This window comes from Hypanus sabinus, chromosome 7 (genome assembly GCF_030144855.1).
Source record: "Hypanus sabinus isolate sHypSab1 chromosome 7, sHypSab1.hap1, whole genome shotgun sequence".
NCBI lineage: Eukaryota > Metazoa > Chordata > Chondrichthyes > Myliobatiformes > Dasyatidae > Hypanus > Hypanus sabinus.
The window spans coordinates 127,073,853-127,088,763 of NC_082712.1; the positions used below are offsets into that span (position 1 = coordinate 127,073,853).

The 14,911-nt window shown below is 40.9% G+C and overlaps 1 protein-coding gene across 1 annotated transcript in view; it reads right to left on the minus strand.

The window, feature by feature from the left end:
• The window catches only part of ptpn5 (protein tyrosine phosphatase non-receptor type 5), a 104,866-nt gene that overhangs the window by 54,861 nt on the left and 35,094 nt on the right, over positions 1 to 14,911 (minus strand). The window contains exon 3 of the mRNA XM_059976369.1: positions 4,767 to 4,862. Within this exon, the coding sequence (XP_059832352.1) occupies positions 4,767 to 4,862 (96 nt within the window). The remainder of the gene's footprint in view (positions 1 to 4,766; positions 4,863 to 14,911) is intronic.

A 14,911-nucleotide genomic window follows, 5' to 3' on the forward strand; every position in this document is an offset into this window, starting at 1 on the left:
GTTCTACTCTCCCTCAGCCTCAGTGGAAAGAGCCTGCCTGCATTTATCCTGTCTATACCCCTCATAATTTTGTATACCTCTATTAAGTCTCCCCGCATTCTCCTGTACTTCAGAGAACGAAGTCCTGTCCTATTCAGCCTTTCCTTATTACTCAGGTTCTCAAGTCCTGGCAACATCCTTGTACATTTTCTCTGCAGCGTTTCAATCTTATTGCTAACTTTCTGGTAGTTAGGTCAACAGAAATCAAAGTTAAAAGTGAGTTTATTTTAAAGAGTTCATATGTACGCAGTGGGCACTTTACCTTATAAAGTGACCATTGGGTGTGTATTCCTGGTCTTCTGCTGCTATAGCCCATTCACTTCAAGGTTCACCTTCCTATCATCATGAACTAGTCTGGCCATTCTCCTGACCTCTCTCATTAACAAGGCATTTTCACCCACAGAACTGTTGCTCTCTGGATGTTTTTTTTTATTTCTCACACCATTTTTTGTAAACTCTAGAGACTGTTGTGCGTGAAAATCCAAGGAGATCAACAGTTTCTGAGATACTCAAACCACCACACATGGCAACAACAATCATTTTGTGGTCAAAGTCACTTAGATCACACACTCGGCTGATTAGATATTTGCATTAATAAGCAAGTGTACAGGTGCTCCTAATAAAGTCGCCACTGTGCATATGTTACCATACACTATCTTGAGATAAATTTTCTTGCAGAAATTTACAAATCACAGAACAAATAAATACTATAGAATCAATGGAGCAAAAACTGCACATGAAGACTGACAAACAACCAATCTGAAAAAGAAGACAAACTGTCTAAATAAAAATAAATAAGTGTGTTAATCAATCAATAAATAATCCTGAGAACTTGAATTGCAGAGAATCAGTTCAAAATTGAGATGAGTGAAGATATCCACACCGGTTCAGGAGGCTGATTATTGAAGGATAATAACTGTTCTGAACCTTGTAGTGTGAGACCTAAAGCTCATGTATCTCCTTGCCAATGGCAATGGTGGGCAGAGACCATGACCTGCATGCTGGGTGTCCTTCATGGTGGATGCTGCTTTCTTGCAGCAGTGCTCCTTATGGATGTGTTCTCTGGTGGGATGGACTTTCCTTTGATGGACTAGGCAACAGTACTCCAACTTTGGTCTCAATAATGTCTTATAAAACTTCAACATCACATCCCAACTCCTGTACTCAACACTTTGATTTATGAAAGCCAATGTGCCCAAACTCTATTTATGACCCTACCTACCTGTGACACCACTTTCAATGATTTAACCACCTCTGTTCTCAGATCCCTTTGTTCTACCATGCTGATCAGTATCTTACTGTTTACTGTGTAAGCTGTACCCTGGTTTTTCCTCCCAAAGTACAACACCTCACACTCAATTGAATGAAATTCCATCAGCAATTTCCCAGCTCATTTAGTCAAGATTTGCTACAAGCTTTGTAAGCTTTTCCGTAGTCCACGGCATCCCCAATCTTGATGTCATCTGCAAAAGTGCTGAAGCCAGTTGACCACATTGATATATAGATGACAAACAACAATGGTCTCAGCACTGTCCCCTATGGCATTACACTAGTCACAGGTCTCCAGTCAGTCAGAGAGACAACCATCTACTACTACTCTTTGGCTTCTCCTGCTAAGTCGATGTTGAACCCCATTTACTACTTTATTATAAATGACAAGCAATTGAACCTTCTTGACCAGCCTCCGATGTGGAACTTTGTCAAAGGCCTTGCTAAAGTCCACGTAGACAATGTCCATCACCTTTCCTTCATCTGGTTTCCTAGAACCTCCTCAAAAGATTCTCAAAATTCTCATAAAGGATTGGTTAGACATGACCTACCATGCGCAAAGCCATGCTTACTATCTTTTAGCAAGTTCTGACTTTGCAAATACTTACACTGTATATCCTGTCCATTAGAATAATTTCCTATAATTTATGTACTACTGACTTTAGGCTCACCAGCCTATAATTTCATGGCTTATTCCTAGAGCCTTTCTTGAACTACAGAACAACATTTGCTATCCTTCAGTCCTCCAGCCTTCACCCATGGTTAAGTACACACAGACGGCAAGACCCTTAGCAGAGCTGATGAGCAGAGGGATCTTAGGTCCAATTTCATAGCACCTGAAAGTAGCTACACAGGATGGTTAAGAAGGCATTTGGCATGTTTGCCTTTGTTAGTTGAGGTACTGAGTTCAAAAGTCAAGCAGTTAGGTTGCAACTTTATAAAGCTCTAGTTAGGCTGCACCTGGAGTATTGTATACAGTTCCGGTCACTCTATTATAGAAAGGATGTCTAGCTTTGGAGAAGGTGCAGAAGAGGTTTACCAGGATGCTAATTGTCTTAGAGGGCATGTGCTCTAATGAGAGTTTGGACAAACCTGGGTTGCTTTCTCTGGAGCAGAGGAAGCTGAGCGGAAGTCTGATAGAGGTTTATAAGATTATTAAAGGCATAGATAGAGTAGGCAGACAGTATCTCCTTCCCAGGGTAGAATTGTCTAATACCAGAGGGCATGTAAAAAGGGGGTAATTTCAGGCATTTTTTATATACACAGAGAGTGGTAGGTGTCTGAACTGGGGTGGTGGTACAGGCAGATACATTAGGGACTTCTAGAGATGTTTTGATTGGCACAGGAATGTAAGGACAATGTCCTAAATACCTTCACAAGAGCTCCTGCAATTTTTGCACTAGCCTTCCACAAGGTCCAAGGGGACGCCTTGTTAGGCCCTAGAGACTTTTCACCCTAACTTGCCTCAAGACAGGAAGCATCTCCTCTTCTGTAATCTGGATATAGACCATGACCCCACTACTCTTTTGCCCCTGTTCTATAGAGACTCTGTGTCCATCTCCTGAGTAAATACAAATGCAACAAATTCCATTTATGATCTCCTCCATCCCTTTTGGCTCCTCCTGGTTTCCCTCTTAATTGTTGTCTTCCATATCTTACATTTCTTAAACTCCTCAAGAGTTGAAGAATTTGTCCATGTATTTGACATATGGGAAATCCACCCAAACATTTGTCAAATTTATAGTAGAAAACTAAAACTAACATGGAAGTATTAAATGAAGCCTTCAGATGTCAGATGAAGACTCTTCCCACTGTAAGCAGAAAGTTAGTTCCACCATGAATGAATTAGGAGTAACCTAGTGAGAATCTAATTGTACATGAAATGGGGAAAGTAGATTTGAAGCCATGAAGAGCAGATTGCTATAGTTCCAAATGTTTTTCAATTCAAGCTTCCAACAGAGTTCCAACTTTGGTGCACTTTTAAGGAAACTTGGATTGAAAAGAACACTAGTCTGTGTTTGGATAGTTTCTGAAAAGAAATTACAGGAATCTTTGAACTAAGGGGAAATGCACCAGTTTCATGGAGGGCTGTCTAAGGATGAGTAAAATGGAAGTGTAATAAGAATGGCCATAAAGGCAGGTATTAACAAAGGAGTGAAAAGCAGAGAAAAAGTAATTGCAAACTGAAAATTCCAAAGGCTCAGTGGCCTGCGGTAGAATAAAGGGGAAGGATTTTTTTTAATGACAGAACTCAAGAAATGGATGTTTCTTTGGAAAGAAAGTTGAAGAGATTAGAGGTTGAGGTGGGGTCATAAAAGGAGTTAACTGGAAATTGAAAGTATTTGACAGATTTAGACATAATCCAAAAGAACTAGAATGGAATTGAGTGGAATTTAGGTCAGATTGAATGACCTGACATAATTTTGAATTTAGAAGAACAAAGAAAAGAACAACTCATAAAGATCACAATATTCTTAATTAGCTTATCTACATACAGTAGATGTTGTTTCAATATTTTCCATGAATGACCTGTCTAATATCACAGTCAGTCCTAAAACAATAGGATGGCTATTAGCAGAAAGTTAAGAAGAAATGTATTTGTTCAAAGGATGATAAATCTTTGGAATAACCCTCCTAAGTGGGCTGTAGAGACTCATTTACTGAGTATATACACAAGGCAAGGACCAGTAGATCTTTCGACAGTAAGGGATGCGGAATTAGTTGTACTTGGGTAAAAGCTCAGCCATAATTTTATTCAATGGCAATGCAGACATAGAGAGCTTAATTTCTCATATTTATTAGGTTTCATATCTAAAGTCTGAATAGGCTATTGCCTAGTATGTTTTTGCAAGCCATCTGTACCAAGAGACCCACTCTATTCAGCTCAATGCAACAGTCCTTCCTGACCCTAGCACCCTCCACCTCCTTTTTCTACTTTAGAGTTCTCTTTCAAACTTCACTATTTCTCCAGATTTTCACCATTTCCTTTATGGAACAGACATGGACACTTAGAAAGAGCTTAGTCTCACTCACCTAGTTTGTGCAGATACCATTTTCTAAGCTTACTCAAAGCCGAGCAGTGGGAAGGGTTTAGTGGTACACTGGTTAGTATAATTATAGTGACGATATAGTTATTGCACAGAAACCTGGACCATCTGAAGTCTTACTTGAATTACAGCAATTGAGAATTCACTCTTAAATAGTTAAGTAATTCAAAACTAAAAGGCTGGAATTAGGATTGGTGACTGAGACTACAGGAAATTTAGAATCTTATCTTGTGTCTTAGGCCATACCTATCATTCCATTGTTTTAACTTGGGGACGGGAAATGACTGATGACTTTACAAGTTATAAGTGAATCAGCCAAGAATTGTTTTATAAATGCTCTTGTAATGGGTTGTCAGGAAAAGACTGTAGATTTCAAAATAAAATAACTTACTTAGAAAAAGTATTACTCACCCCAGAGCCTGTCAGCACAGTTCCCAGTATAGCTGTTGCCAAGAGAGGACAACAGCTCCCTGCATCCCACAGTACTTGCTGAAGAGACAAAAGACCCTGGAGACAAAAGCAAGCAAATTTAATAAAAAAGACACGTAACAATTTTAAAAATACTTTGTTCAGTTTCTTATGCGAAGCTTCTGTGATTGTCTTGAACAGAATGTGATATCAAATAGCATTATTGTTTAGCTGTGTTATGGGCACTCATTATCAAAACCCGGTAAACATGTGGCCCCTGCATTTTAAAGGTCATATTCATTTTCCATGAAAATGTTTATTCAGTGAGATAAAATGAATTACCTTGAAATCTTGTATTAAAATAATAGACTCTATAAGCAACCTTAGCATATCCTTGGGTGATGGGAATGACTTCCCCATAGATAATGAAGGGACAACAAAGCAGTAGAGAATCAAATCTACATTCTTTAAAATGGAAGTTACAGAAACCACAAGATTGATCTCTTTCTAAAAACAGCGATATTTATTTCTGCATCCAAACATCATATCAGCTGTGAATTTGCCAATGACTCTTCTGTTGTTGGCAGAATCTCAGATGGCGATCAAGAGGCACAGAAGGTGTACAGGAATGAGGTAGATCAACTGGTTGAGCGGTTTCACAACAACAATCTTGCACTAAACATCAGCAAGGCCAAAAAATTGTCTGTGAACCTCAGGAGCGTTCCTGAGGCCCAAAAACACATTGAAGAAGGCCCTCCAGTAGCTGCACTTTATTAGGAATGTGAGGAGATTTGTATGTCACCAAAGACTCCAGTAAATTTGTACAGATGTACCACGGAGAGCATTTTGACTGGGTACATCACTGTTTGATATGCAGACTCCATGCTTAGGATCACATGAGTCTGCAGAGGGTAGTAGACACAGCCAGACCCGTAATGGGTATAACTTACTTCACCATCATCTTTCTTCATGAAGGTGGCATCCATCATTAAAGACCCTTGCCATCTGGGACATGTCCTCTTCTCACTTCTACCATACCATCAGAAGCCTGAACCCATATACTTTAGGGACAGCTTCTTCCCCTCTTTCATCAGATTTCTGAACAGTCCATGAACACTACTTCAATATTCCTCTTTTCAACAAATTGGGGTGCTACAGTAGCATAGCAGTGTGAGCAAAGCTATTACAGCTCAGAGTGTCGGAATTTGCAGTTGAGTCCTCTGTGAGGACCCTCTGTGCAATCTCCCTAAGGAATGCTTGGGTTTTCTCTGACTTCCTCCAACAATCCAAAGACATAATTGGTCATCGTAGACTGTCCCATGATTAGATTAGGGTTAAATCAGGTTTGCTGGATGGTATAAATCAAAGGGCTGGTAGGGCCTATTCCTCGCTGCATTGCTGGGTAAATAAATAAATAAAATTCCTTAATCATTGTAATTTGAAATTTTATGGAATTGGACAGTATCCCAGTAGTGTTGGAAAACTCCAAAACTAGCTGCAACTCTAGCCAAACTGTTCTAGTTACAACATTGGCATCTTCCAACCAAGCAATTATTTGCCCAGGAACTTCCTGTTGATAAACAGCAAGTTGAATCAAATCTAGTTACAACCATCCATTCAGTCAACTCTCAATCATCTCAATCATGGAAGTATTAGAAAACGGCACACTCTTATTGATAACATACTGATCGATGCTCAGTTCTATAGATGCTCATTTTAAAGGTTTGCTGAGTATACCTGCAGAAAAATGAACTCAGGGTTGTATGTGGTGACATATAGGTACTCTGGTAATAAAATTTGCTTTGAACTTTGACCTTTAGGCCCAGGAATACTGCTTCATGTGGCTTTATTCATGCGTGTTGTACCAAAGAAGTGAGCTGAGACTGACTTGCTTTGGCAAGATTTGACTGAGTGTGCCTTGAAAGCACCTTAATAAAATTGAGGTCAGTCGTCATGAAAGGGAAAATATTCCAGTGGCTGCAGTCATACCTGAAAATGCAATGATGCTTGCAGTTGTTAGAGGTCAATTATTCCAGCCCTATTCTTGTGATATTGCAGGAGTTTCTCAGGACAGTACCTTTGGCCTAATCATCTTCAGCTGCTTTATTGATGACCTTCTCTCCAGCAAATGACTGCACAATGTTTAATTCTGTTCATATTTCCTCTGTAAATGAAGCAGCCCATGCTGATGCTTAACAATATCAAGACCACATTCAGGCAGAAGCTGATAAGCAGAAGTAACATTTGCTGCCTCATTGAACCAGAAGTGGCTAATGGGCAACGCATCTCCACTTCCTCCTGAGACCTCCATTCTTCGCAAAAGTCAATGAATTCAGTTCTTTCTGTGAATGGAAAATTCTTCACCAAATTTCCAAATGGATTTTTCAAGATTGTCTAGTTTCCTCTCATATCTTAAGAACTGTAGGCTGATTAGTTAATTGACCACTGTTGATTGTCCCTTGTGTAAATAAAGTGAGTGTTAAAATATCAGACAAGTTGATGGCTTTCGAAAGAGAATGAAATGGGACTGGTCAGTCAAGTGGGTGGTATGTCATGTTAAATGGGGGGGCCTGTTTCTGTGCTGGAACCTATAGTTCTAAGGGCATCAGCTCCACTAGCAAGGGGAATGAGCCTCTACTGAGATTCAAAACAAATCCTTTTCCTTCATTTCAATTAGATATGCAGAGGGCATCAAGCCAGTAACAATTGAGGAAACAAAAAATAGCAAAAGGAATGCGTCATTTATCCCTTTGAACCTGCTGTGGCATTCACTATGATCATAGCTAATCACACTTTTGTGCCCGGTTACTAACTTGTCCTTTTATCTTGTGATGTGTTTTGTGTATGTCAGCCTGAGATTCATTTTCCAGTGGACATACTCAATTAATCTATAGAATAGAAACTATAACAGAATCAATGAAAGGTCAACCGGAGTGCAAAAGACTAGAAACTATGCAAATGCAAATATAAATAAATAGCATAAATAATGAGAACATAAGATAAAGAGTCCTTGAAAGTGAGATTATTAGTTGTGGGAATTATCAATAATGGGGCAGGTGAAGTTGAGTGTAGTTATCCCCTTTGTAGTCAACCCCTGATGGTTGAGGGGTAGTAACTCTTCTTGAACTTGGTGGTGCGGGTCCTGAGACTCTTGTACATTCTATCTGATGGCAGCAGTGAGAAGAGAACATTACCTGGAGATGGGGATCTCTTCTTAAATGCACTTGGCATATTGGCCTAAACAGATCACTGTGATGGAGAATTCCACCAATTCACCACCCTCTGTGAAGAAATATCTCGTCCTAAATCTCTCACCCTATCACTGTGACCTTTCATTCCAAATGTACCAGCCTTGGAAAATAACGTCCACTAATCTATTTTGTCTAGCCCTGTAAGTATTAATTAGAATTAAGTTCATGCACTTGGAATATGTTTCTGGTCTTCTGCTGCTGTTGCCCAACCACATCAAGCTTCAATGTGTTGTATTTGCAGAATTGCTCTTCTGCTTATTTGAGTTACTGTCATCTTCCTGTCAGCTTGCACTAGTCTGGCCATTCTCCTCTGACCTCTCTCATCAACAAGAAGTTTTTTGCCCACAGAACTGCTGTCCATTGGATGTTTTTTTTTTTCGTTTTTCACACCATCCAAGACATCTTCAAGGACCAGTGCCCCAGGAAGGCGGTGTCCATTATTATAGAACCCCATCACCCAGGTCATGCCCTCTTCTCATTGTTACCAACAGGAGGCACACACTCAGTGAACAAGAAAGCTTATTCGCCTCTGCCATCCGATTCCCAAATAGACATTGAACCCATGAACGCTATCTTACTTTAATAAAAATTATTTCTGTTTTTGCACTATTTTTAATTTAACTATTTTTATAATTGATTTACTTATTTATTTATTTTTCTGTATTATCATGTATTCCATTGTACTGCTGCTGCTGCTGCTAAGTTAACAGGTGCCAGTGATATTAAACCTGATTCTGATTCTATGCAAAGTCTATGTGAATATCTAAGTAGATCAGCAGTTTCTGAGCTATTGAAACTACCCTGTCTGGCGCCAACAATCATTCATGGTCAAAGTCACTCAGCTCACATTTCTCTCCCATTCTGATGTTTTGTCTGAACAACAATTGAATCTCTTCACCACATCTGTATGCGATCTTGCATTGAATTGCTGCTACGTGACTGGCTGATTAGATGCTTGCATTAAAGAGCAAGTGTACGGGTGTACCTAATAAAGTTGTCACTTAGTATATACTTGTCACGTATACATCAAAACATTTAGTGGAATACACTGTTTGTGTTAAAAACTAGCACAACCTATGGATGTGCAGGGGGCAGCCCACGTGTTGCCATGCGTTCTGGTGTTAACATAGAATGCTTGGCAGAGCACAACAGGCAACAAACCAACAACATCAAAAGTAAGCTCCTTTCCTTCCTCCCACCTACCCACACATCCCCACATTCATACAATCTTCCTACCCCAGACCAGGCCACTGGGCCTCCAGCAGACTCTAGTAAAATGGACCTCTGATTCCCCCACTGAGCTTCAGGCTCATACGCCCAGAGCTTCAACTTTGCACCTTGAATTCTGGATTTCTGATTGACCTTCAAGATTTGATCATTGCAATTGACCCCAGCACTACTCAATGACAGAACCCTAAACTCCAAGCATTGAACTCTGGACTTGAGTCACAAGGGAATCACCAGCTCTCTTGCCCTCTTATCATTGGGACATCTGATCCAAGAACACACTGACACAGTAGGATTAGCAGACCCAGTGGGCAACCAACCCTCATACTCACTGGTCCACTTGCCAGCCCAACATCCACAAATGTCCTTTGCCACATATCCACATAGCTGGCTTTCAGGCACGGAGCAGGCCCAGACCTCACACGTCCTTCATCCCAAGGTTATATTGCTGGTCTTAGAGCATGGAATGAAGCCTAGACTTCAGATGTTTTCATCATAAGTCCATAGTGCTGGCCTTCAATCACAGAGAACAACACAGAGAACACTTAGCTGGACCTCTAACTCCATTAACTCCCTGGCCCTAAACTGTAACCTGACCTAAAATTCTCTTCTCTGCCCCTAAAGCCATCCCTATGAACTCAAAAAACAACAGAAACTGAGCCACAACCTCAACAGAAATCACACCTTGACAAGAGAGAGAATTAGCTTCCCTCTCATTCTTCTAAACTCAATCCAAATCCTTCTCCGTCATCCCAGTCTAGTGCATACATGCAGCACTCCCTCTTTGGCAAGTACTGCATATCTTTTCTTCTGTGATGACAACATTACTGCACAGTGCAATTTGCCTATTGCCACAATAGGTCAATGGCAGATGCAATCTCAATGGCTCTTCACAGAGCTTTAGACCTCCTGGACAACACAAACACCTATGTCAGGATGCTATTCATCAACTATAGCTCAGCATTTAATACCATCATTCCCACAATCCTGATTGAGAAGTTACAGAACCTGGGCCCCTGTACCTCCCTCTGCAATTGGATCCTTGACCTCCTAACTGGAAAACCACATTCTGTGCAGATTGGTAAAACCACCTCCTCCTTGCTGATGATCAACACTGGTGCACGTCAATGGTGTCTACTTAGCCTACTGCTGTACTCTCTCTATACCCATGACTGTGTGGCTAGGCATAGCTCAAATACCATCCATAAGTTTGCTGATGATACAACCATTCTTGATATAATCTCAGATGGTGATGAAAGGGTATGCAGGAGTGAGATATGCCAACTAGTGGAATGGTGCCACAGCAACAACCTGGCACATAACATCACTAAGATGAAAGAGCTGATTGTGGACTTCAGGAAGGGTAAGATGAAGGGACACATACCAAGCCTCATTGAGGGATCAGAAGTGGGGAGAGTAAGCAGTTTCAAGTGTTATGAGTGATGGACAGACCTGATGGACAATGGGGTGCAGAGTTAACCATTCCCAACCCCCCTCCTGAGAACTACTAACTATTGCTGTTGTTATGCTGCTTATGAGAAAGAGATAAAGCCCAGGCAAGAACATTTGCTACAGATAAGAGGAGGAGAGAGACTGTTGATTTACTGTATTATGACTCTTCCTGGATTAATTACCTTCTACTACAAAGACTGTACTTTGCTCATTAACATTCCTCAGCAGATAGCAGAAGTGGCCTGATTTGATGGACATGGTCATTCAGAGTTAATAGATAGCTGAGACCCCATGAGTGGGGATAAAAGACAGGTCTGGAGAGACACCCTTCAGACACACCAGTTGACACTGACTGAGTGTTGGGAAACCACAGAAAGGTGGGGGCTTTGGAGACCAAACCAGGAGATCGGTCAGTAAAGCTCACAGTGTTAAAGCAGGGCTGGTGGGGACTTGTGTGTGTGTGTGTGTCCACTCATGCCTGAGTGACAGAAGAACGGTTTAGCTGAAGACCAGAGGGGTCATAACTGAATGACCACAATGATACGACAGATTAAGAAAGCAACAGAAGGTTTGGCTGCTGCAGCTGTTACATTTTGCTCGCTCTCTCTCTCTTTCCAATGATTTCAATACAACAACCATAACTACTTCAGCATTTATGAACTGAAGTCTATACTTTCCTATGACAATTTATTCACCCCTAGACATCGATAGAGCTTGTTTATTATTGATTATTATTACTCCTACACTTTTAGGTTTATTACTGCTAACTTGTTTTATATGTATATTTGCATTTTTGATATTGCATTATATATTTTACTAATAAACACCTTTAGTTTGATACCACCAGACTCCAACGGATTCTTCTTTCTCTGTTGGTCAGAAACCCAGTAATAGGGTACGTACCAAATTGGGGGCTCATCCGGGATTTGATTACAAAATTGGGGGGGGGGCAGTGAATCGGGATAAAAGTCCCTTATCTGATCTGCTTGTGTGGATAACCAGATGGGAAACCAGCAGAGATGGAAATTGACAATTTTTTAAAAGACCCGACTTCGGGGGCATTAGAGAATGCCAAGAAGGCTGAATTGGTGAGCATTGCAAAATGATTAAATCTCTCGGCGGTGAAATCGTCAATGAGCAAGTTGGATATACAGAGAGCAATAGCTGTGCATTACGTATCCAAGGGTGTGTTCACATCGGATGTATTGGACCTGTTCCCTGAGAATAAAACAGTCGAGTGTGAGCTACAGAGACAGATAGAAAGATTAAGGTTGGCTGCGGAGAAGGAGCATGAGCTCCAGATAAAGGTGATAGAAGCTGATAGGCAGAGGGAGGACAGAGAGAAAGAGAGGCAGTTTACGCTGGAAATGGAGAGGTTAAAGGCATCGCAGGGAAGAGACCAGGCAGCAAACCCAAATGAGGGGTTCAGGATTGGTCAGGAGATCCAGTTGGTACCTCCATTCAAGGAGATGGATGTTGATAAGTTCTTCCTTCATTTTGAGAAAGGGGCTGTGAATTAGAACTGGCCTAAGGGGAAATGGGCTGTTCTGTTACTTAGGGGGAAGGCTCAACAAGCATATTCGGCATTGTCTATAGATGAGTCTAAGGAACACAAGGAAGTAAAAAGGGCTGTATTGAGAAGTTACGAGTTATTGCCAGAGGCATACTGGCAGAATTTCCGGAACTTGAGAAAGCCATGGAACCACACGTAATTAGACTTTGCCAGTGAGATGCAAATGTATTGTGAGCGTTGATGCGCCTCAAAAGGGGTCATTGGAGATTATGATAAACTGTTACAGTTAATACTGATGGAGCAGTTCAAAGGTTGTATCCCTGAGAGTATGAAGATGTACTTGGGTGAGAAGGAGACAGTGACTGTCTGCAACTGCCAAATTAGCAGACGAGTATGCCTTAACCCACAAAACAAAGTTTTCCCTAAATAAGAGCTACCAGAAAGGCAGTAGGGATGGCAGAGAAAGCCCACCGGCTAAGGCAGAGAATAAGCCGGGAGCTAGTGGAAAAGGTAAGGAGGAGGAAAAACAGGCTGGCAGGAAGGTTCCCAACTTTACATGTTGTAATTGTGGGAAAGCTGGTCATATAGCATCTAAGTGTTTTGCTCCGAAGAAAGAGACAGAAAAAGGGAAAATAGCAGTTCCGACTGGTTGCATTGAGTCGGTCAACAGATCGATGGGGAAGGAAAAGTTAGATAGAGCACAAGAGGGGCGTGAGAAGTTTATCTCAGAAGGGACGGTGTCTGTGAAGGAAGGAGAAACCTTAGTTCCAGTGCGGAGAGATACTGGGGATGGGTATTCAGCAGTGAAGCTGACAAGTAAGCCTGTAAGTGCTGAGGACCTGCCCATAAATTCCAAGATCTATCCCGCATGCGCAATTACTCACAGCATGTCTAGAAAGGCGGCTGAGAAAGGAGACAGTTTAAATGAGTCCAGTGTTGATTTAGCAGAGACATTTTTGCTGACCTTGTATGAAAAGGGGCTACCGGAGGAGAAGGAAAAGAATAGTGGAGCTAAGGAAAGTAAGAGAGATGAAGCAGATTTAGTGTTGTCAAGGAACGAGATTTTGAACTTGGCTCACAAGATACCCCTAGGTGGACATTTAGGAGTGAGGAAGGAATTTACGGAGGCACAAAATAAAGATGAGAAACAGATGAGGCAGTTAGAAGGCCCAGGGTTGGGCACAGATGATCTGTCTGGCTTGACAGAGCTGTTTTCAGTTGAAGTTAAGTATAAGGGTAGTCCTAGATGAAAAGGATGCAGCTACCTTGGGGGAGTCTGCTGGGTTGGCAGACAAAGTTGTCTTAACTCGCAAGGTTGAGTTTACTCCGAAGGGGAGTTGCCCAGAGAGTAACTGGGAGGATCAGGGGGACTTAGAATTTGAAAAGGGGATTGGTATTGAAAGCCTAGGAGAGGCAGATGTCCCCTTTGCTTGTGTTCAGGATGTTAAGTATGTGGAGTCACATGATACTGAACCTAGAGTGGAAGCTCAGAAAAAGTCTGAGGTGTCTGATTTAGTTGAAATGGAATGTAGTTCTTTTGGGTCAGATGGACTTGGTTCAGTGAAGAAAGAGTTAACCTTGGCACCAGGAGAAAGTGAGAATTCTCAGTCACTTGTGTTAAGAGTTAGTAATGAAATGAAAGCTGGTGATGTGAATATTATTGAAGGGAAAGGGAGAAGTATTGTTCCTAAACTTTTGAATAAATAAAATTTAAAGTCGAGTTTGTTTTCAGAACTGTTGACAAAAGTGAAGGGACCGTTAACTAAACAGTGATTTGTTAACAAGGTGCTTACAAATCAATTACAGTTTGTTTTGGAATTTAAGGATAAACAACTTGGTGATGCAGTTCAAGGATGTGATTTGGAGAGACAGGACTTCAAGTGTTGTTTTGACCAAGAGGGATCACCTGCAGATGTTAAATGAGAAACTAATAGAATTAAAGATCCTGAAGATAAAATTAATGACTTGCTTGATATTAATGAGTGGTGTGGAAGTTCAGAAAATGGGCTTAGTTTGGAAAACATTGGTGATAAGACAGCTCCTGTGCAAGGAGTCTGTGAAGGCCTATTCCAAGCTGGTGAGCAAGCTAACCACGTGAGGGTTAAGTGGAAAAGAGGCAAGGGTTGACCAAATGCCACTTTGAATAACAGGACCTGGTTTTGCTGGAATTTGACTTTTTTTTGAACAAAGAATGTGAATAATAAAGACAACATCATGGAAGATTGAATGTTAAGTTTAAAAGTAAAATAGAGATTAGTATTTGCACAAACATCTGTAATGTACCACAGTATAATCACACATGTATTGGTTCACACTTTGTAACGTACACCTAAGCTAAGAACACAATCCCTTGGTATTTTTTGGCTAACATGAAAAATAAAAATAGGAGGTTATTAAGTTGGAGTCTGTTGTTACAGGAATTCGATATTAAAATACAACATGTAAAGGGGGGTAACAATGTAATTGCTGACTGTTTATCCAGATGTTAATTTGAAAGTGTATCTGTATTATTCTTGTAGTTAAGACCACTTCTGTATTTTGTTAAACTCTGTAATTCAGTAATATGCTTTATTAGTTAATTTCCCCCCGGTGAAAATTTCCAGAAGGATGGGGGTGTTATGAGTGATGGACAGACCTGATGGACAATGGGGTGCAGAGTTAACCATTCCCAACACCCCTCCTGAGAACTAAGAACTATTGCTGTT